Source organism: Perna viridis, chromosome 4 (assembly GCF_037379345.1).
Source record: "Perna viridis isolate PV_CMFRI_1.1 ecotype Kerala chromosome 4, ASM3737934v1, whole genome shotgun sequence".
In the NCBI taxonomy this organism is placed as follows: Eukaryota; Metazoa; Mollusca; class Bivalvia; order Mytilida; family Mytilidae; genus Perna; species Perna viridis.
The window spans coordinates 36,967,303-36,992,624 of record NC_142448.1 but is presented as its reverse complement, the minus strand read 5'-3'; the positions used below and the strand labels follow the sequence as shown (position 1 = coordinate 36,992,624).

The following is a 25,322-nucleotide window of genomic DNA, read 5'->3' as shown; positions in this document are numbered from 1 at the left end:
ACAATGGACAAATATATTGTCAATCAAAAATGCTTTGCCTTGTGATATTTCTAATCTAAGTTCACCACTCGTTTTATATGATAAAAGTAATACAAAAGACAACATTAACAAAGTAAACATTTAATAGCATTCAAATATTGACCATTATTTCTCTCACAGAACAGTTATGACAACATGAATTATATTCCTAGTGCCTTATTAGAGCGAATTGTGGGCTGATATGGCCCATATACACCAGATAAAGACTTGTACCCTTCTTACATCTATATATCTGATCATATGTGTAAGGTTATTGAAATCATTACATATAAAAATGAACTAATAATACGTAAACTTCAAGTATATCTATTCTAGATCTTTTGAATAGAAAAATCATAAACACACACACACACACACAAAATGTATTTTCGCTCGTGACTCGCTATTGTATCTATAAAATGACGAAGTTGTCTGATCAACGGGACCTCAGGGGGTACAGTAATTAACCGACATATTTTTATTTATATAAGTTAATCATCTGTTGAAGGTATTCTGACTAACTGACTTTAAAGCAAAGTTGCAGGCTAAAATATGATTTGACACATGCTTTGTTTTTTTGTATTATTTTTACTCAGTTATGGTGTCCTGGGATATTTCATGATAGTCAATATCTACGTTTATTGTTCCTTATTTTTCACACGGTTTGCTATACGTTGTTGTTGCAGGATACGATCAAAGCATTTTATCATATGGCAACTAGTATTCTCAAATTTGTTACCATTTATTAAAAGCACAATTGGTTAAGCGTATAGAAAGGTGGCCTGCAAAATTCCATTAAATGTTTTCCCAAATCTTAAAGGTTACACCTAACAGAAAATGAACCTTCTAAATATGTTTATATCTGAAATATAAAATAAAGAAATAAAAACAAACAAGGATGGGATATACAAATTCAACAGTAAATCTTATTAGCCTTTTTTTTAAAATTAAACGAGATGGTTACGCAAAAATGTCTGTATCTTGATGTTCGAGAATGTAACGGTTGTATAGGGTTTGGGTTTGCAAAGAAACAACGGAAGAAACAACGATCTCATTTTATGCAACAGAGCTTATTATTGGACACTGAGTATTAGAGACACGAGCCTTAATTAAAGTGCAGGGAAATCGAAGAAATCAAGATTGTAGCGTGAATCAACAGAACGTAATCCAGGAACAAAGACCAGCCATGGAATATAGGCACACAAAGAAAATGAAATAACCAAAATAATACGTACAAAAGAGCAAAAGCAAATGAGCAACTTGGACTCCATTAAAAATTTGGAACATCGACCAGATGCACCTGTAGGGTAAGCGATTGCAATGCAGCAATTGAATATAACAAGTATTATAATATGTTGTAAACACAGCCATTTTTTTTGCATTTTGTTAACAAGCAATGACTCATTTTTCGCTGAATGATATTTTGAATATTTCATCATTGCAGTCAGACAAAATATGTATTCAGCAAAATATCTCAATCGGGAAAAAAATAAGATAACAAGGATCTTGGAAAGACTGAGAATTTGTGAAGTGTAATAGCGGACAGTAATTCAATCTATTAGTCTGCAAGGAAAGTTAGTAATTATATTTTACATCATTCGGAAATAATCTATACGTTGTCGTTATCTTGGTATAAATGTTAAATACTGCTTTTGATATATGGACATTGTTGAAAAAGAAGCAGTTGTCAAATTTTAAACGACGGATTGTATAAGAATGTCATAGTTTAATCATACATCTGGATATTCTATCATCGATTGATTTCTCGTCAGCAGAAATATGTTTATGTAGGAACAAGTATTTGGATTTCGAAGCTCCGACCCCAAATACAAATAAAGCAAAACAAAAAAAAATCATAAAAAGAACAAACGATAGATAAACAAATGTTAAAAAAAACATTATATTCCCTAATATGTGGCCCTTTTTCTCACGACTTGTTGATACCTAATGCATCATACCCCATGCAGCATTATCCAATATCACATGCTCATTTTAATTACACATACTCTATTCTTCTATACCTATTTCAGTTTGTATTATTTTCAATATGCGTGACTTGTCTTGAGTGTAATACAGTCATCCAATAATAAATAGATATTGTATATGAAGGTGTTAAAAAATATGTTTACTCTAGATTTGTAAAAAAAAACTGTAGCATCTAAAATAATAATAATAAAAAACGTTATTAGCATTCTAATAATACAATATATTTATCAGAAATTGATGCAAGTTGTGCAAATTTTATCCGTTAAATAATACATTACATTTCACACCTGTCCCAAATATTTGAATATACAATTTGAACAACAGCATGATGAGTCATTCTCTCTTTTTTTACTAATAAGACAATTCTTTACTACTTTGAGAAAAATCGAAATAAGGATTGACTATCGGCCAGACAAATTATTTGCAATTCTTTTTGACAAAGGGTGCTTGTTTAATCTTATGTCGAACTAACTTCAATATGATTAAAATGTATGGTATATAATAAAACTTTCAAGTGAATAACTGTCGGATAACCATTTTCAACCAATCTAATGATCTTAACACAATTCGTTTTGACTTTAAACTAACAGAGATGCAAAAACTGTCTGAATGACAGTGGTAACACGAAGAATGCAATAGTTTCATTTACAAATGTAAAATCAGATATTAAATACAGAAGTATTTGATATTGTAATCATTTAGTTATTCATCTTCCAGACATTAAATGCTCCATAATTTAAATTTTTACCCTACAATAAATACATGTACAAACTGTTATATATGCTAATTTAAAGGACATTTCTTTAGCTTGGCTTATTGGTCAGAGAGCCTTAAGTTCATCAGTTGAGACCAAGCATGTGTCAAAGTACATAGAACCTAAAATCACATCTTGCAATGTCCTACAGAAGTCGCAATTTGCAATAAAATTAACAAAACAGATGTAACTAGTACATATTATCAAAGAACACAGTCACCAAACACGTTAAGTTGATTATTACAATCTGTAATAACCATTACTAGGATCTGTATAGTTCCAGTGATATATTTGAAGCGTTATTAATTCTATTTTTTAGCCAACATTTGCTTTCATTTTTTCTTGATGTTTTAATTGTATGACACAATCATTGTTTGTAGAAATATTTAGCATTAAGCATCACGGTATAAGTTCATTATGATTTGCTTTATCAATCTAAAAAAAAAACAAAACAAAAAAAGTTAAAATGCAATAAAAAAGCCGAGTAACTGTAAAGCAATTAAGGTGAAACATACGAAAATTCCCACGAGAATTTTTTCATTAGCAATTTGTTATATAAAGTAAATCTGATCTTCTCTGATCTTCTATGACATTAATCAGGGATATTGTGGACGAAGTAAATTCCCTGTAGTACATTACTAAATAAGTATGGCTAGGATGTTGCCCAGCATTTTATTGTTATTAACAATATAATTAGCTCATGTGATTTGCATATTTTGACTGTAGATTATTTTTTGGGGTTTTGTTTTAAGTACATATCAATGCGAGAGGTGATACAAGGTGCAGAACATCCATAGCGAACAGACTCTTTCATAACGGTATTTTATTTAATAAGGTATCAAAATTCCTTTTTGTATATAGATGTTTATTTTGGATAAAACCGAATACTCTAAAAGTACTTGAATTCGTGGATACCTATTTTCGTGGATAAGATAATAAGCACAAGTTCATTGGATTCTTGAACTCGTGGTTTTGAGGGTTTTCAGTATACATACCACCGGAAATCTCTTTCTCGTTGGAAACCAAATTTTGTGGTGTTGTTTTCCCGCGAAAATTAGTATTCATTCCCTTCTTCAATCACATAAAAACAGAGCAATTGGTTTTTGCAATGTTCATGTACGATAACATAATTTCTAATCTCAAAAAAATGAACTGAGACTACATATGTGTTAGGTAGCTCTTTAATAATTCAAAATAAGAGTGAGTTTGTTGATGATTTGAAATCAAATCTTGTATTACATTTTAACATAGTCCAGTGATTCAGCATTACAGATATCGCTGAAACCAATCATATGGATCCTAGCATTAGTTATTACAGGTTGTAAAAGGCGTTGTATAATTAATGACTACACGAACAAATATGTTTGTATTTATTATCTTATTTCAGTGTTATTAATGCAACAATTACATGTAAGTTGAACATGCAAACAGTGTACGCTTATAATCGCTTTTTTCTTAATGTTCGTACTCTATCCTGTAGACAGGTACGAATGTAACTTAACATAATGTAACACAAACCTTACTTTTTGCCTATGCTATTTTGTTAAGATTTGTTTTTTGATATTTCACAATCGACCAGTCCAAACTACTGTGGAAAGATCGTGAGTATCATGATATATTCTTGAATAATTATATTCATTGTGTATATCATTACAATTTGCTTTACTCATTGGATAATCCTGGTTTCCTTCTTTACTCTTTTTTAAAGCTCCGTTTTTTTTTTCGAATAAGCAAAACTAATTAAATGACATAGCAGATAACATTTTTTTTCTTTTTGCATTGTAGATCATTTTTATTGTTTTTTAGGTCGGTAAAAACTGAAATATAGCTAATAATCTAATAAATACATTCCTAACATGAATTTATCGGAAAACTTTTAAGCTGAAAATTGTGTTTCGATACATCCGGGATGGCATTATCGTGTCTACAATAATATAATTACGTTTCTAGAAATCAGGCAACGAACAGAATATTTATTGTCGGATAAGAGACGTGTCTCAAGGGTGTAACCTGGTTAGAAAACGACATCTGTAATGGTAAAAACAGACAGATATCTCACACATAAAAAGCAGCCATGTTGATAAAATCATTTTTTATTTGTGTAACGCTTTACGTTCGATGTTGTAATGTAAACGCATCATATATCAGAGTAGGGTTTCTCTTAAATGGGTAATGACCTATACTCTGAAAATGGATATATAGTTTGTGTGACAAGAATTAATAAGTTTAGTGGAGGCTTATTAATTATTCTAAAATCTGCCCAAAACAAGTTTAAAACAGTCAGTTAATGACCAACACAAACCTCATAAAAGTCGGTAATTGTATTTGATTGGGTGGACATTAATATTGGTCCTTTATATAAAACGGTAACCTAATACCAATATATAATTCATTATTTGACATATATTGAACAAAATGAAATCAAAAATAACAGAACTACACAGATTCCATCGCCCTTTAAACGAAATATATATATCAGTTACGGATATATTAAAATCCTCAAAAGGTGCTCACCAGACCAACAAAGTTTCTTTTTTTTTTACGTTTTAAACAAAAATGTCTATAAGATTGTTTCTATGGTTAGAATAAACACCTCAGCGACACGTCATTTTTGGAATTCACGAATTACAACAAATAAATGTAAAAGAAATCAAAGTACAAATAATTTTTTATGGAATATGAAGAAGTTATATTATATGCCCAGCACACATAAATCTTTAGAATTAAAAATTAAGAAAGATAAATGACACTTAAATATAACACAGAGTATTGAATTTTACATGTTGATTATCCCGTAAGAACAGACACATTTGAATTTATAATTATACATTTCACCATATAAACAATTAAAGCAACTTAATAACAAAAACATAGATATGTATTCTTTTTAGGTGAATCACTTTTTATAGATTTTACATGCATCTTACACAGACTGCTCCTTAATTACATACCTGGTCCGTGTTCAACAAGAAACAAATGAACACAACTAGATAGTTTAAAACAATTTTGTTGGTAGTTATGGGATAATATTTTTTTTAAATCGTTTGTGTGTTAATTTGTTTTTGAATATCTACTTTGAATGTATACTTGAGTATACCGATGTTATTACATGTATATTGATTGCAATCACTAGTATTGAAGTAAAATCTGTCTTATGCTCCCAAGCATTTAACGTGGATGAACGTTGGAACGCAATCAGCCACGTATATGAATTATGCATTCATTAATTGAGTTTCTTTCTCAATTACATTGGTATTATCTACTGTAATTTTCATGTTTTTGAGGGTTCTTTGAGTAATTAGGTTTCAGTTTGCATTATTTCGCTTTAAGCGACCCCCAATCAATTGCTAAGTTTCAATGTGAAATGCCTTTAGTAATTATAGCTATTTATAACAAAAGCAAGCAATGCAAATTATACGGAATCGGGCACAAAACTGAATATTAAACGATACTGGTATGATACTATTTTTATATTTATTGAAATTTGACATTTAATCATTTATTGAGCAAAAAAGCCATAGAATAATATGCTACTCGGGGTAAAATTTCAGTTAATTATGGTTTAAATTTGTAAGCAACTTAACTTTGAAAATAAATGATTTTGAATGAAACAAATATCAGTAATATTTTCTGTCGTTTGCTAAAGTGGTTACATTTGATACCGTATCGGTACCGCGCTTATATGGGGTAAACTACGCAGTCCCCTTATCCCCCATTGTACCAAACCCCATTGATAAATTTCTCACCCCAATACCACATATTTATTTATTTATTTATTTATTTATTTATTTATTTATTCATAACTAAAACATAAATGAATAAAATATCAAAATATAAATGAATAAAATATCAAAATATAAATAAATAAATAAATAAATAAATAAATGTGATTATCATCAATGTAAGTTTAGTAAATACCCATGTCTCATCTCTCTCGTCCCTTCTCTCATTGCCCGTACCTGATTCCCTTTTGCTACATAAATTAAGGAGTTTAATGGTACTATATTATTGAAGCAAGGTGTTTTTTATCTGAGACACATATGACGAAGTACCTTTGATAAGTTAGTGTTATCGTGAAATTCGATAACTACGCAAAGCCGAATACACTAATTTAATGGTTTCGGCATTTTGAAAAAAAAAATGTTATAAACGATCATGAACCTTTCCAGCAAACAATAAGTCTATTTAATGGACATAGCGATGTCAGTATTTTGGACTTAAAACTTATTCATGTTTAAGAATCTAAGTCATTATTGCAAAAAAGATGTTTAAATTATTTAACCCTAATCATCCAACACACATGTTTATCTGTATTATATTCAGATAAAAAATGAATAAATGAAAATAATGAGATTACAGATTAAAACATACTTTATTATACAGCCGCACCATATTTCCAAAGAAGATTGACATGGAAGATGTGTCTAATAACAAAAAAAAAAAAAAATACTCAGCACTACACCACGGTACAGATTCTGTACACAATGATCCATTTGATAATGTCTACTCCAAATTATTCTTCAAATATTTAGACGACATTTCTATGAATATTCCAGCCCAAGATGGAATCGTTCTCTATTCCGTCAAACCGTTTCATTTAACAGTAAATCAAATACCTTTTAAATCAGTTGTAACTTGACAGAAACATGTTTTTAAGACAATTGCATGTTCTCTTACATGGGTAATAACATTTTATTTTTTTTGCAAAACCTTTCAAAAGTATTTTAGTGTTTGACATGTAGAATTATATGAACAAGTTTAATTACAAAATACTGCTCAAGTTAATAAGTATAATCAACCATCACGTCACAAAACAGAACCACACAGAAAACGTAGGACAGGGAACTGTACTTAGACTTGCCATCGTTTTGAAATAATAGATTTGTCTGTAACAAGCCAGCAAATTGTCCCCAATGCGTCAAAGAAGACTGACTGTACATTATTTTGATAATGACGTTGTAAGTCATAACGAATATCAGTGACAAAAACAAAACAAAAAAAAAACAAACAAACAAACAAACAAAAACAAAACAAAAAAAAGAAAAAAAAAAAAGAAAAAAAGAAATGAACAAAAATAAGTAACAAAAACAGAATGTTTGATTTATTAAATAAAATGTAAAAGTTTTTTTAGTGTAGATTTTATTTTCACTCATCACTAAATTGATTTTAAAACCATTTCAAAATATAAAAATCCCATTAAAACCAAACTTTACTTGAACTTACCTTTCTATTCAATGTAATGAAATAAGATCACTTAAATGAATTAAACTAGTCCGGTTCAGCATAATGTAAAGGAAGATCTTAATAAGACATGATTAAAGCAAAACAAATTCGAGGAGCGTTCAAATTACATTCACAGCGTATGTCAATTAAATATAACATTATCTACACTAACATACAAAACTCCTTAGTACAAAGATAATTCAGACCAAGAAAACACGTTTGTTTTTAAAAAAAATAGATGTTAAATTACTTCGATCGATTGAGTAACTTAATCTTTTGCCTATTCAGGAAAAAAAGACCGTAATCACTATTGAAAGACTACTTCTTGTTTAGCAATACAAATTCCTATTCCCTTCCTATAATCCTCGCGTCACAAACAGGCTTAAGAAGCACTTAATGACATGCCAGTTTATAATATTGGAAGACTATTTCAAATTTGCGGGTGATTCTATTCACTTATTCTACTTGTTAAAAAAGGAAGTTCTTATAAAACGGTCATTGAAATGAAGGTGACCTGCACTAAGCACTTAAGAAAAAATACCAAACAAACAAAAACATCAACAGATTAATAACAACTAATTAGAAAATTGAAAATTAATCAGTATTTAAACATTATTATTATGTAAAATACAAATTTGAAATAAGAAAATCCAATTTCGCCCATATCAGTGTAATATAACTGAATTCTAGAAAATAATACACAACAAAGACCACAATAAAAAAATCAATAAATAAAAACAGCAGCAACAACATAAATGATATAAATTTAAAAAAAAATAACATGACTTGGACATATTATTGATTATAACTTCTCAAAAACTCAAACCTCAAAACATTTTAAGGTTTGTTAATGGAATTATGAAATGAGGGGATCTTTGGGCAAAGAGTAATCAATGACACCAAGATTCTAGCGGAAATATGGACTAGGTGTATCGGCAGGGTAAGCGTCCCTTTTCTAGAAAACACCCGCGGAGTCCAGGGTAGACCAAAAACCATCATAATAGATGTTAATCTGATAGAATAACACAGGCAGGGAATTTATCAAGAATGGCCCGATTTCGCACCCATTTCCCCTCTTAGTCCCTCATTTTCTAACAAAGGGTCGTATAAAAAAAGATCTGATAATTTTTACTCAAGTTATCGTTTAAAATGAACGACAACGACGGCGACCACGGGGTGATACTGTTATATGATATAAAAATAAGATTGTGATTTTCTTGGCTGGACAACAACTGGTTTCCAAATTACATTTCTTGCGCGTCATTCGTGAAAAGACTTGAAGTTCTAAAACTTGTGAAATATAGCCAGACCTCATCTCCACTTGCAAAAATCTTTTTTATTTTTCACAATCTAATTGGGACATATATGTTTCTTTGCGACTTTTGTGTATATATCGTCTAAATTTGAAAATAAATGTCGGTGTACAGTTTTATTGACACCTAACGATATGTAAAATGTGTTTAATAACTTGCTTATTCATATCACAAAACGATATCTCCTTACAATGAGAATTGCTCAGATCCGATGAGATATTAAATCCAGATCACAATGTTTACATTGTCAGATCGGTGGTGATTTTCTTACCTAGACGATTTACGGTTGTGGGTTGTTTGACGGAAGCAAATATTTTCCGCCTTATTCTACGTTAAAATTATTCTGAAGGGTTTTGTTGTTCCTACTAAATAAGTGTTGTTTCTCATAATCATGAAAAATGCCCATTTTGTCAACATAGAAATTAAACAAAAATACAATTATCGGTATTTTGTCAACACTCGGCACTTAGCAACAAAAAATAGCGGAAATACAATGGAATTTCTCGTACGGAAATATAAAATTCTCAATGAGTGTGCATATCAATCGTAAGTTTTGATGTTAAGTTTTTATAAACTAAGAAACGCATTATTAATACAATAAAAGAGCACTGTGAAGGGTTTGAACGATTTTTGAATAATGATAAATGAAACAATTTTCCTGTCGGACCATCGAACTATCGAAGATATACAATATACATTTTAATTTGTTATAAAATAAGATGGAAATAATGTCCTTATTTAATAAATTGAATGGGATCATGAGAAATTAAAATATATAACTTGTTTATTGTTTTACATATACATTTTACATCGTTCTTCAATATATACATGTGTAAATACATTGTTTCTATCGTTGTTTCCAAAGTCTCACCAATTTCAACTAGGCCACTCTTTAATCTACATACCTAATACATTATAAATTATAAGAGAACCAATATTTAAAACAAACATGTTCTCCTGATTGTGCATGTATTGTTTATATTGACGATGTGCAACATTATTACAATTATACCTATCATGTATTTCATATTGTATTCTTTTCGGTCTTTTTAACCTTAGCCTTTGAAACCTGTTTTGCTATATTTTCCCGCTAAAATAATTGAGAAAAAAATTATTTTGTTAATACTAATGGAACGTTTTGACAATAGACGATTATTAAAAAGACATATTGGGGCATTCCAATTACTCTGGTATTGATAATTCACACAAAGTCCGGTGCCAGAAATCAGATTTTATCATGAAAACATAAGGTGCAAGTAAACGTTTACATTATGTGTATATACATTATGTCTTCAAAGTTAAGACGACATTCATTATGGTTGAGACTATTCGATTCATTGAATTTTAACCAGTCTAGGACAATGACGTCACACATTAGTGAAACAGCAGTAACCTCTGTTACTCAAACAAAAAATAAATAAATAAATAAATAAATAAATAAATAAAGTAATCAACCAGAAATAAGTCCCATTACAAACCAACGTTATTATTTGATTCTGCATTTTTATATACTTTCCATGTAGAGAGATGTTATACACTAATAGTATATTAATATACGCACATCACTTGAACCGTAACTTTATTAAATAAACCAGTTAATTTCAGTTAATTTAAATTTTCTAACTACTACCAGACAAAATTGATATCGTATTTGTAGATGGAATATTGTCTAAACCAAATACTCGATAACCCAAAACACTTGCCTAAACAAGACATATTTCAAAATTCCTTTATATCAATTTAATTGTCTTCTTAACGCTCGTAAACTTGAGCATGTTTCAGTAGCGATAATATTTACTGTATATTCAAATATCAGTAAAAAGAAATATCGGTAAACTTTTTTAGTTATCACTTTGTTTTTGCTGGAAATATCTTGGAATATAAATCATCTGCTTACGTGGATAAGTGTTGTGTTTTCTACTTTTCAATCACAAGTATTCTGCAGTCGTGTCCATCACAGAGAAATTCGGTGATCGTGATCTAGGTATCGCAGTATTGTCATATCTATTGTAAATAAAAGCAGGTTTTTCGCAGAATAAGCTTTTCATTACACGAACAAAACGCGTGTTAAACGCACAGTAAAGAAGAAAATTCATTGACAAATTACAAAGCAGCAAAACATTTCCTGAAAGGCGAAGTCTTCTATAATCTTCTACAGATATATGAATCATTAATGCAAGATCCCCAATTGTAGATGGTAATATAGCAATAATAGATAAAATAACAATGCTTATCAAAGTAATAGTGAAACGTCGTTGGTCTTTTTGCCAGTCCTTTTCCTTGTTATTTCTAATATCAAGTTCCTTCCGGGTTGATCTTGCCTTATGTACGGCACATATCAAGTAAACATTGCAGAGCATCAAAATTATCAACGGGGCGGCATGGAACAGAGCAATGCATGCAAAGTCGTATATTTTGTAGTACGTTTTCATCGAACGAAATCCAGTAGACTGCATAGTAAAAACACCATCTTTTTCTTGCACTCTATAACAGAAAAATCTTGGAAAAGAGATAAGGCCGGTAAGCATAAGAATTGATGCTATTCTTATCCTAGCCCTATTAATGCTGCAGTAACTACGAGCCAATAGTGGGGCTTTAACATAAATAAATCTGTCTATGGTGACTCCAACTGTCAGCCAGACACTCGCCGCCATAAAAAAGTTAACCATAGGGAAGAAGACATAGGCATTGAACACCTGCCAACTGTAGTAAGGAGATTTCCCGGAAAACGACATGTGAATAAAAGAAAGTATTAATGCTAGCATATCTGTCATTGCAAGTGTCTTTAGGTATAAATATGGTGATTCATTTAGTTTTCCTTTAAACAAAATAATGAGATTCAGGATGTTGCCACATACTCCGAACACGCAGAGTGTCGGTCCAACATAGGTGTTTAGTATGATTTCGGGGAGGGATTCATTGTCACTGTATGTAGAGCCGTTATTGAAAGTTGAAGCATTGTCATTTATTGATTTTACAATCTGCAATTTCGTTGATTCTGTCAGATTCATTATATTGTCTACAAGAAAACAACGTCATTATGAAAATATAATCTAATCATTAAATCTATGTCTATATAGGTTTCTATTGGTTATCTATAACAATATGATGAAACATTTGAGCTTTTCTTTGTGTGTTGTAAATGATCATATTACAAATACTGTAAAAGAAAGCACCTTTGAATTTATAATATTTTAGCTATTTAGCTATCGGGTGAAATGTTAACGATGTTTCATTCAAACAAATTGAAGATGTAAAAAAAGTAAATACGATATCAAGATATATTGCGTTTTCTTTGTTGCAATTTTTTGGTTCTTTTGATTTTTAATTTTTATACGTTGGATCTGGAATTGATAGCACTAACTCTCATACAAAAAAGCCTTCCAAAAATATATATCATCTCAATATCATACATTATTATAACGGTGACTCAACCAGTATTCATTCCTTTATCAGTTTAAAGGACTTACACCAGTCGGAGAATAAGCGACGACCAATTTTCAAGTAATATGTGGTTTGGCTGGTATTCATACCTCCAAGTATTGCATTTGACCTGCTGTTATTAAGGCAATATTTAATATAGAAGCATGCTTTTTAATAACAACAATATGAATCAGCAAATACCGCCTGTAATATTTATCATTGCCATTATGTCTTTGTAAACTGTAGAAATGAATTGTTTATTCGATGTGAGCACTATTTATTTATATTATTTATATTTATTTATATTTATATTATAGGCACTGAAAGTCATTAGATGAAAGATGATTTTGCTTATTTAATAATTCTTACAGTGTAACATCTTTATCGGTTTCTTTCTGTAAACGTCTAAAGTTGCGACGACTCTATTCGCTACACTGCTCCAAGGGATCATATTTGATACAGCAAAGATAAAGTAAGCATACATGTATTTGGGTCTGAAAATTTCCAATCAAAGACACAGTGGGACTTGAATTGGCACCACTGTTACATCTTTTGCGACACCGCCAGATAACGTTATCTTCTCTGTATTAACTAAGATTCGATGGAAGAGTTAAATAGTATTGTAAGACGTTAGTATGATATTTAGTAAATGTGACATGTATTATTCCTTTGATCCTCCATTCTACTAAACGACATCTCAATAAGCGCCCTGTACTACCATATATCATGTACTAAATTGCAACTGTAGATTAAACCTGTAAAAAGGAATCCCCCCCCCAAAAAAAAAAAAAAAAAAAAATAATAATAATAATAGCCTTTCTGGCCGAGTAGTTTTGGCCGTTGGACTTAGTGCAGGTGGTATTGCAATATACTTACGGCGATAAGATTTCGAACGAACATACACTTACTTCGTAAATTTGAAAATCCTAATATCGTTGGTAATTCTACACCCATATATATGAACACTTACGAATAAGAACATCATATGTTGATGGTTAGTGCAATAATATAAATTTAAGATATGAATGTAAAACTTCGTTAGAATCTTTTCGTATTTCATTTACTAAAGAGTATTTTAATATCAGTTGGAAAAGAGAAGCTATTCCCTAATGAATCTCCGTTTTGTCTTCACTATGTAAATACATGAATATGCATTATGCGGAACGAGTTATTCAGTGTTATCAACAAATCAATGGAGGTGTTAAACAAAAATGACACAGGCAAATGTTATCATACAACGTCAGAAAATGGCGTCGGCTATTTACGACAACAATAGTCTTATAAAACACTGACAAGTGTCGTCAGTATGAATAATGAAATAAATCGTAATAAGAGTGTCATTTCTGCTTATAATGTTTTGAAGGTTTGCAAAATGCATGTACATTAAAGGCAAATAAGGTACGTCAAAAATTTACAAATATAAAAATACCGAACGGTAACATTCTTATGAACATTAAATACCTGCCATAAATTTCGCAAAAAGTCGTAAGTGTGAAGTTGATCGTAAGTAGTGACGTCATAACAGAAAATAACAGTATTACGTCATAACTTCTGATCAATTTCACACTTTTTGTGAAACTGATGCCTGTCTTCCTACATGTAACAAAGTAATGATGATGTGCTTATTGATAATTTAGAAATATCAAAGTTAGAAAATAAAAGGAAACTTATCAGGATTAAGGTAGTGATTACCTATGCGATGAGGCGAATGGACTGGTATATGAAATGTTAGCTTTTTGCGAGAGTTAAAGGTAAAAACACGCTGTATATTAGTAATGAAATTATGATTTTTTAGTCAGATGAAGAAGACTTGCAAGGTATATATAAGGGACACAATTTGAAAGTTCAAACAACGATTATGTTTTTTCATGAAACTCAACATACGATGCCAAATGATAGTCACATTTGAACGATTTAGGCATACAGCTGTGGACCAATCACTAAATGATAATGTGTTCTTTTTTTTAAATTATGATAATATTTTGAACAACGTTTATTTACATATTGTATCGCCGTATTGAATATTTTGTGAAGAGAAAACCAATTAGATATGGTTTTGTTTTGTAATTTGGGAATGTTACAAAACTGTCAAGAACTCATTGACAAATTCAGAAGACCACAAAAAGGATAATTTCAATTTTTAACGCCAATAAAAAATGTGCAACCATTTTCAAACATGTGTCGACAAAACGAAACAATTCATTCAAATGAATAATATTATGAATAATGTTTTTGGAACTATCAATGAATACACATTAGATAGGGTATATTACATACGCAACTCTGTTCATATTAGGTATCAAGCCGATACGCCTATATCATTTTAAAAACCACCGGTTTGATACTGCATGCGATGCAGATTTTTACATGTCATATTCTTTTTATTACATATTTGATATGTTTTAATTAAACTTGAAGTGTGTTCCGAATAGGGTGTGGTAAAATATATGCGATACAGGGTGACCGATATTTATACAATCACTTTTAATATATATACAAGGTATATTTTATGCTAAACATATAATATAAGCCGGTATTATAATGCACTCGAAAGTTCGAGCAAAATGATACATGTATATGTAAATTTGTATTGCAAATATAAAGTTCATAAGCTATGTTTATACGTTATTGTTATACATAAACTAAATTGTCAATTTCATTACATTTCTCGATTTCCAATTTCAACGTCGCTTTATTATTCTTCATTGAAACTTTTAAGTAAAGATAACATCGTTTCTACATTTGTAAGTAAAACATTGCGCATTCGATATGTTTATTTTATGTTCTATTCAATGAGGAAATTCGGTGATGCAAGGTTACTCTATGCAAGTTGGATAATTTAAATTTTATATGATTGTTTACTATAATCATCCCCTGCACGAAAGAAAACGTTTGGACACAAAGGATATTGTTAATACATAAAGTATACGTTAATTCGAAATATGTCAAAAACCACCCTTGTATTAGTTTTATATGAAATTTATGAAACTCAAAAATGATTAAGAAGTAAATCACGGAAACTCCATTTAATCATTGTTTTACTATGAGTTTGCCATCTATGTCGCATTGTTTTACCCTGAACTATAGTGAAATACGTATCAGACAACTATTTATATTAACGTTGATTATTCCCTATTAAACCGAGCAGTTGAAACTAGATATTAAAACTTTTATGCATCACCTGTATATTAAGAATATTTCAGAATACAAAGATTTGAAAAGGACTATGTGCATTGACGAACAAATGTACGGAATTTGGTACTGGTGGAAGCACGAAAACAAGTTCCATAATTATTATATGACTACTGCTGTCATAAAGATTGAAAATGATAAATGTTACTCTTTTCAAACAAAAACTAAGCCTCCAAAATTTATGAAAAGGTCAAATAAAAAATAAAATCATTACAATTCCGGATAACAATATCCATTGTTTTGTACAAGTAACCGCATTGAAATCATAAACCAAAATAGTGATTTATGTCTTTTGTAATTTTGTCATCTTAAAAACAAAGAAATATAATTGTCTGATAAATTGAGTGAATATTTGTTGTTAAGCAACAGAAAAGACTATTTTACTAATGAAAAACTATAACGTTAGAACTATGTATAAAATTATGGTTCCAAGATTTTGTTATTTCATGAGTAAAAAATTAATAAAATAAATACAACTATGCTAGAAATGAAAATGAAAAATTCGCAAAATATGATATGACTTCTTACCGCAATATATATTACTATAGGCACCACCACATCAAATGATAAATAAAACTATCGACAAAGTCCAACGGTTGAACGAAAGACACGGTATGAGAGAGACACAAGTTTCCAATATTGCTCCTGGTATACAACACAGTAAGAACCTACTTGAATCTAATCATCGACTTGTATAGAATTGAGGTCTAATAGATAATTATCGAGTTCTCTTAAATATCATTGCCTTCGCTGTAAATTATCAGCTATGGAAAAGATAAATGAATCTGACAACATAATGTTAAAAGTAGTCTTGGAAGTGACACTTGACCGTAGGTTTTCGGGGCTTCGTTTCTAACTTCGACGTAAAATATATACTTAAGTGTAAGTCTTATAATATAACAAGAATCAGACATTTGGTGGATTATTGTAGAAAATTAATAATCATACATTATGGCAGTGTAATTCAAATATCTGTACCATCGAAATCAAAACTAAACGGTTTATCATATTTACATTTTGTAAAAAAAATTATAAGTAAAGATTTTTTTCGGCGGATGTTTCTAGAAAAACAGAGGTCGCTTATCCAACCGGTGCAACTGGTCAATGCTTGAAAAATTTCCAAACATATCCAGTGTTGCAAAAAATTCTGGCAAATACTTTTACTCATTCAACAAATTTGCATATCTACAAAAATCGTTTAAACTGCTGTTTTTGTCTTTATTAAATTGTACTCCTCTTATTTGTGGAAATAACTCATAAAATGTCAATGAATCAGAAAGATGTAGGCAATCATTTTGGTAAACACAAACCCAAAAACAAAAAAACAAACAAAGTAAATTTATTTTGGACATTGGTGAAAAATTAAAAACATGTATATATAAACAAAATAATAACCATCATATATCTTTGAAATTGAACTTTCAAAATTGAGGATTTTTTCATACCATGTTTCATCCGCTGCCTGATTTTTCAAATGAATTAGTCAATGCTTTAAACTTTGGAAAAAAAGTAATCAAGGGAAGAACGAAGATAGAGGAAATCAAAAGAACACAAATAAGGGACAAAAATCAGTCAGGGATGTTATGCGTTGCATAGATTCGAAGCAAGTGACTGGCGGATATTCGTTAACATGTTCATAGTAATGGTATTTTTTTACTTAATTGGTCGATGATAATCGAAGTTAAAGAGACACTATTAGAGAAAATAAAGAATAAAATGACTATTAATAGTCGTTTTTTGACTAATACAGGCAAAAAATGTCTCAATCAACGCATTAACTGTCTATGATAAATACGTTTTGTCTGCCAAAACGACACAAAATATTGCATCAGTCTTTTCTTTTGTCAATCTTAACAAAATGAAAGGTTTCTGTAGACATTTTTTGGCTATGTAAACAATTTTAGTTAGTCAAAAACTGTATACGTCAACATTTTTGGCGTTGTGGCAGATAAAATGTGTTCATCTGAAAAACGTTGTAATAGGCATTTGTGTCCTACTCAACACTAAATTTTCCTTGATGTTTTAAATTGACGTCTTTTTTTCTGTTGAGATTGCCAAATTTTGCTTTTAATGATCATTTTAAATGTTGATATGGACAAAATATGATTAAGTAAAACGAAGTGAGAGTTTACAAAGACATTGTTTGTTTACCTCAGTTATAACTGTATGGTCACTACAGTCATTATTTCAGCCAGCGGTGAGATGGGTCGGTAGACGAATTATGTCAGTGGGACATGTACTAACCATGTCCACTAAGGCTTTGAAATGATGATATAATTCTTAGAACATCCAAGCCATTATATAGAGAATAATGTAAGTTCTGGGTTTAAAATTTCTGGGAGTCAAAAAATGTATGACAAATGATAAAAATTATACAAGCAATGTACTCATGGTGTGAGTTTTTCGTTTGTAGTTTTTCAGTTATTTATTTTTTTAATTGCTTATTCTTCGTGACGTGTGTTGTCTGTTCGGAGTTCTTGTTGTTGTCATTGCAACAGACACACCTTTGCTACACTATCCTTGTTGTTAACATTCTCATATTATTGGACGTGACTTTATTCACGGTTAAGAAATCAAGCATTCATTCACATACGGTTAAGTAATATTGAAGCGCCTATCTAAAATGATAACTATAACTTGACTGCCGAACAGGCTCCAGGCGACAATCGTTATTTTAAGTATTTCCTCTTTTTGTACGTTTCCATCGCTGTTTTCAGTGCGACTGCTATCGATATCAAGAAGAATTAAATGCATTCGAAAAAAAAATTAGATCGATAAAAAAAACATGCTCATAAACGTTTTGTTAAGATGGTTTAAACGAAGCCTGGGACTCTCGTATCATACTTTGCATTTGATTTCTTACTAATCATGCACAAAACTAAACAAAATAGAATAATATTTTGATCAACAAAACAAGACATAACAAAATGTAAAACAAAAGTTTCACAGTTTGCCTACGTTCTTTGGAATTGAATTAAATCCAATCATATCACAAGTGCAACTCACAGTTTTAAGTAGTTCTCCAGCTAAGAATCATGCAAGTTATGATTCATGGGTGGAAAGCCTACATATTTTTTTAATTTTTTGATATGTTGTTTAAATTGTCATAGTAAACATAAACTAACACTCGGTTTTTCACATAACCTGTGTTCTTAGGAACTACAAATTATATCGAAAGCATTGTAGATTTCAAAATTAAGGGAGATGACTACATATAATATATTGGTATTTCAATGTTGATTACCTCCTAATAGCAGTCAAATCGGCATGAATTATTACACATTTCATGATATAGACCCATAAGAAAATAAAATATGTATCCTTTTTTGGGGTGTATCACAGATTTTCAGATTTTGCATGATTTTTGTAAAGACAGCTACTTAACAATTACTTTATTTTTGGAATTTCGGGCATTGTTGATATATATATATATATACTTGTATGTATCATTTTTCAAAATTGCCCTAATATAACTTAGGATCGATTCCCGTTAACATTGGTGACATATCTGTATAAATCATTTTAGTATTCCTTTCCTAGAAGTTGTTGATAGCTTGTGTTCAAAGGTAATTAGTATGATAGTTTGATTTACAGTAATTTGTTCGATGTTTAAAATATGATAAGTTCCCGCAAACTTACTCTGAATAATGGCATCTTAATCATGAAATGCAATTTCGCCAATACAAACCAAATAATTAATAGCTACCTTGCATGACAGTGACCACAATCTTACATAAAATCGGTATTCCAGCATGAACGATAAAGATATTATTTGCTCTCTGTAGATTATGTTTAAAATTACTTTTTTGAATAGCCGAAAACAACTTATTAGGAGATTATTGGATATGATGTTTTATTTGGTTGGTTAATTTTAAATTTCGTTTATCACGATATTACAATAAATAAGAACAGGTTGATATTTGCATATAACAGAATATGCTTACGTCCAAAATATTAAGATCAATCTATATCCAAATGAACAAAACCTGAACAATTATTTGTCAATGGTATACACTGCTATACTGCGGAATAGTGGGTACATAACAAATATAGGGTATTACACGATTTAATGACATAAAGCAGATAGAAGTGGAAATTAGAGCAACGCAGAAGACTATAATGGTGATTTCCAAGTCTTACAATCAACCCATCAATGTGTTCAATTGGTTTCCGAAACATTTGTTTTTTCTCTTTAATGAAAATCAGTATTGCAAGATTAGACATTAAATGTAACTGCCATAGCATATAAAGACCAAGTAAAAGTTAAGCAACATTTATACACTTTTAGATATGTATATAAAAAGACATCGCCTATATTTCTACCATGTTGATAATTACAGCCCATACACAGTGCTAATGATACCATACGATGATCTCCACGACAAAAATGACTGGCATTTACAAACCCCACCCCTCCACCCCCCCCCCCAAAAAAAAAGAAAGTAATAAATGAAATAAACTAAATTTGGAATATATCATTATAGAGATTTTTGTAACCCCATCATCACACATAAATGAGGAATAAATGCTCATTTCAGGATCATAAAAAAACAGGGTTTTCGTAGGTCGTTAATCAGGTGCGACTATCAATTAATTTGATATCTCATTAGTACAATGTTTAGGCCTCATCACGACACATAAGTGAGACATACAATGGTCATTATAAGCTCATAAAACAAAGGGTTTTCATAGTTTGTTAAGCGGATGCAAACATCGATCAACTTGATGTCCCATGAGTTCAATGCTTAAAGTACAATATAATAAACAAGATATAAAAAGCTTTAATGCATACAAATCAATATCATTTATATTTTTACACAGTTTGCCAGTGGTCATGATTGAATAATAAATCATTAGAAATAAAGTTTTTTTTTACAGATGTCATAAATTTCACTACATTCATCACAGTATTAGACACATCATTCACGCAACCAACTGTTAAACCTGTATATGGTTCATTTATGGGGCTAGTTAAAACAAAACTCAGCGTGTATGTGTGTGTGTGTTTGTGTGTGTGTGTGTGTGTGTGTGTGTGTGTGTGTGTGTGTGTGTGTGTGAGGAAAGGAAGGGGGCTTTCTTATTCATTGTTTTAAGTAGATATTCCAAATCATTTCTTCAAATAAAAAAAGCACAATACTCCCCTTGAAAAACCAATCAAACACACCTTTTATTACCACATGTGTAACAGAGATTTTCCAAGATAAAAAGTATCAGGCTCTTAAACCGAAGGAAAGTGTTAAATTATAATGAGTCAACAGTTTAAACTTATATGTACATTGGCGTAAAAACAGTGATTTTTCTTTTAAATTTGTATATGCAATTAGAAAAGAGTAATCAAGGGAACCAAGCCAAGACCAGACATGGAAAACAGACATACACAACAAAGAACATGAAGTAACTAAAATCATACATATAAAGTAACAAAAGTAAATGAACAACTCTGACTCCACTAAAAACTGGGAGCATGGACCAGGTGCACCGGTAGGGTAAGTGTCCTCTGAAACACCCGCCGAGTTGCTCATAAAAAGTCAAGTCCAGGGTAGACAAACGAGGAACGGAAAACTATGACCCGTTGAATACATCAGTTTCCATGGTGCTAATGGATACACAATAACGATCCACGAGTTCATGATGACGACCATAAAAATTTTGTAGTGATGACTTCAATCTTGTAGCAACATAATCCTGTTCCAGAAGCCTATTTGTTAGAGTTCTAGCGCGATACAAAAAGTCTGTGTAGTTTCGGCAAGCTCTGGCATAACGTATGAGTTGTGATATGAACACTCCATACGCACGAGCCGAAGGAATCTTGCAAAGATGAAAGGAAAGATAACAATTCTGAATGAAAAGTCATCACGTTTGTCGTAAAGTTTGGTCAATAGTTTTCCTTTACCATCGATTTCTAAGTGTAGGTCAAGATATGAGGCTAACTTCACAGTGTCTGTAGTATCCTTTAACTCAAGTTCTTTTGGGTAGATGCGATGTATCAAATCCCCGAAATTAGGATTGTTTAAAGATAATACGTCATCTATATAGCGGAAACTGAGATTGAAGGATCTAGCCAAACAATATTCTTTCTTTCTGATCAGATCAGCTATAAAGTCAGCCTCATAAGAGTGAAGGAATAGGTCAGCAAGTAAAGGAGTACAATTTGTTCCCATTGGAAAACACGTCCACCACACTGGACAAATATGTTGTCGATTACAAATTCCAGCTTTTTGAAAACATCTTCCTCTGTATAATTGGAAGATGATTTGGAATTATTTCTTACAAAGTATGAGGATTTTCTACCAAGAACTATATATTTGCATCTAGGTGTACCATCTTTTTTGACAAAAACAACGATGTATAATGTTTTAAGTCGGGATTTTAACTGAGTATGGGGAATAGAAGTATACAGTGTTGAAAAATCATACGTTTTAATGCTATTATATTCAGATAATAGTCTTGAAGTAATTGTCTCCAAAAGATCTTTCGAATTTTTCAGGATCTACATTGAATTAATACCACTAAGGGAGTGACAAGAGTAGTGGTAGGACTGAAACAGGTTTGGTGGTACATTTTGCAGATCCAGCTATGAAACGTTCCTTGTATGGATTGTTTTGAAGTTTTTACTTAGAACGGGACTGTTCGTAGGATGGTATTTTTTTTTTCTAAAATACGAACTTTCATGGAGAGGATTGAATGATCTTGTTGATTGAAGTGTTGATAAATTGTCGGGAATTTGGTTAATTCCAGAACGATGACCGCACATTCTTTTATTTAACCGTTCTTGCGTTTCTCCGACATATATTAAACCACATATGTTGCATTCTAATCTATGTATTAAGATTGTTGATTTGCAACTTAAGTCATCGTGACTTCTTGTATGGAAGGTTTTGTTTGTAAGGGAACTGGAGAAGTAAGGGTCTGTTATAAGAATGTTGCATGTTTTGCAATTTTTAATACCACATTTTGATATGGTACAATGTGGTTCGTCATCGTTGTAGTCAAATATATCGTTTACAGTGATGGAACATGGTTTAATAATTTTAAAATAGTCAGAATTGTTGTACTGGAATAGATGGTCTGCAGACTGAACGCGTGATTGGGTACTTTTAGTTGAATTGGTTGGGGCACTTTCCATATCAGATGTGAGTGTGCTAAGATTCCCATCTGGGGACACCACATACTTACAAGACAACAGAGTGTCCGATCTGCTGTCAGGTTTGGACCTTTTTATACTGGGCGACGTCCGAGCCAGTTTTTCTTTCATTCCTTATGTTTTAAAAATTGTATTACTGGATTGATGATACCCTCGGGGACAAAATCCACCAGCAGAGGTACTGTTTAAAAGTTTTACATATACCTGAAGACTCTCGAATATTTAAAGGTAATTTGCGGCATGCCATTGTATACTTCAAAAACCATTATTTTACATCTAATATAGATTATCAAGTTAAAAAGTAATATATATATACATTGCCCCACTTTATCAGACAGCGATTTTTTCGATAATTTTGCAATTGCATTTTCAAAAACCAAAAAATCGGAAATCACCTCATTACATTGCATATCCCCACGGGCTAGATTTTTACATTCGGAACAGTCGTCGAAAAAAGGACGTTGATTCGTTTGTTTATTTGTGTTTTTGTTTTATGTTTGTATTGTTTGCTTTTTTGGCAGCAATACATAAATCTAATAAGTTCATTTTGATGGTGCGAGTAGTCAAATTACACCATCAAAATGATGTTTTTTTTTTATTTCAATGTTTAACCCACTGTCTGTTCCTACAGAAACTGATATTAAACAGCCACATATATAGGACAAAAGAATTGAATATCAAACATAGGTTGCAGATTAAACATATTGAAAATTGCTTAAACTTGAAATTGAAAAAAATTATCTATATAAAGCAAAAAACAAATTTAGAAAATAAATCTATCGTCTTGGAATCCAGGGTTTTGTCTAAAAGTTTCATGAAAGAAGAGGTAGATTTTGTACAGCGCTCATAATCACTTTTAACATAGGCTTCATATACAATTAAAAAAGGATCTGATTGGCCATAAAGACAACTTTTTATCGCTTTCCGGTCATATTTCGGGCAATAAAAATTGTGTCTTTACCCATTGAATGACTTCAAAGTTAGTGCAAAAATATTATCGCATTGTAAACCACGAGTAAAACATTAGGATGATTATGGTGTGTGGCCACATCTTTTTTTCTGGATGTAAATGTATGCACAATTGTCAGCAGTCTTTATAAAATAACCGATAATTGCGACCTCATAACAAAATACTACAGCCACTTAACATCTATTTTACAAATTTTTATTTATTTCCTTTCCCATATTTGGAATAATTTTTATTGCATTAAAGAACAGTTGGTATTCTTTTTCCATATTCATAACCTTATATTTCGACACCATTCATTTTAAGACAAGGTCGACGAATGACACACGGACAAATTTTAATATACCATCTACTCGTTGGAGTATAAAAAATATCTAATTAATATCGCTCAATGATGTCAGTAGTTGTTTGCACGCCAATAGATTTATTTATTCTATAAATGCGAATAAACTATTTTGAAAGGAAGCACACAAATATAAACTCATAATCACGGTATTGGTTTCTTAATTACAGATGAAGTAACATCCATTTTTTGCATGTAGTTAAAAAGGCCGTACAACAACACTGAATTTTTCCATATTTACCGTTTTTTTAAATTATCCGTCTTCCTTATTCGATCATTGGTTACCTTATCTACACCGCAATTATTGTTCAACTTTTGTCATTCAAATTGTGTTTCCAAAACAATTTCATTATATATTACGTTCAAAAACTACGGCAGGTTAATTTCATTTTATAGAAACAAAACAGAGCTGATAATAGATGTCTTTCTTTTTTTTTGTAAGTGGAAATTATTAGCAATCGAACCAAAATTAGATAACAATTTCACAATATTATTAGCAACACGTCAATCATTCCGTTTTACAGTAATTTATTTTTATATAATAATGCCAAGGAACGGTAATAATTTGGTTACCGTTTCTTTACTGGGGAACTTTTGGACTTTGTCAGTACTGATATCCTGATATAAACTAGATGTTATAAAATATTGCTTAATGCAGGAACTATTCATGAATATGATGTTTGTTTTATATGTACAATTGTATGGCCTTTAATCTTCTCTTTCCGGATTTTCCTTTGATAACAGTAGTATACATATGACTGTGAAGAAAAGAGATCTATAAGAACCATTTTTAATAGTTTGATATAGAATGAGATTTTCTTTTTATCAAATTATTATAGTCTGTTCTGCGTGTTATTAAAAGAGGAAAAAACAGCTGGAAGAAAATCACAAAACAAGAGAAATTAATTAAGGAAACCAAGATTCTAGGTGTAATCGAGATAATATAATGTAGGGGTAAA

At 30.9% G+C, this 25,322-nt stretch overlaps 1 protein-coding gene and 1 long non-coding RNA gene across 2 annotated transcripts in view; both read right to left on the bottom strand.

Moving 5' to 3' along the window:
• LOC148619958 (uncharacterized) overlaps positions 1–8,041 on the bottom strand; it is a 15,676-nt gene extending 7,635 nt beyond the window's left edge. The window contains exon 1 of the long non-coding RNA XR_015921320.1: positions 7,982–8,041. This is a non-coding gene — a long non-coding RNA (uncharacterized LOC148619958). The remainder of the gene's footprint in view (positions 1–7,981) is intronic.
• Positions 8,042–10,894: 2,853 nt separating this feature from the next.
• LOC148619957 (putative G protein-coupled receptor B0563.6) lies at positions 10,895–12,305 on the bottom strand. Its single transcript, XM_088577069.1, has one exon. It carries the CDS (start codon positions 12,303–12,305, stop codon positions 11,223–11,225), a length of 1,083 nt encoding a protein of 360 aa, XP_088433195.1. The 3' UTR covers positions 10,895–11,222.
• Between the last annotated feature and the right edge of the window lie 13,017 nt (positions 12,306–25,322).

Excerpts from the sequence above, each read along its gene's own strand:
- LOC148619957 (XM_088577069.1), bottom strand. The coding sequence starts at position 12,305 with ATGAATCTGACAGAATCAACGAAATTGCAGATTGTAAAATCAATAAAT.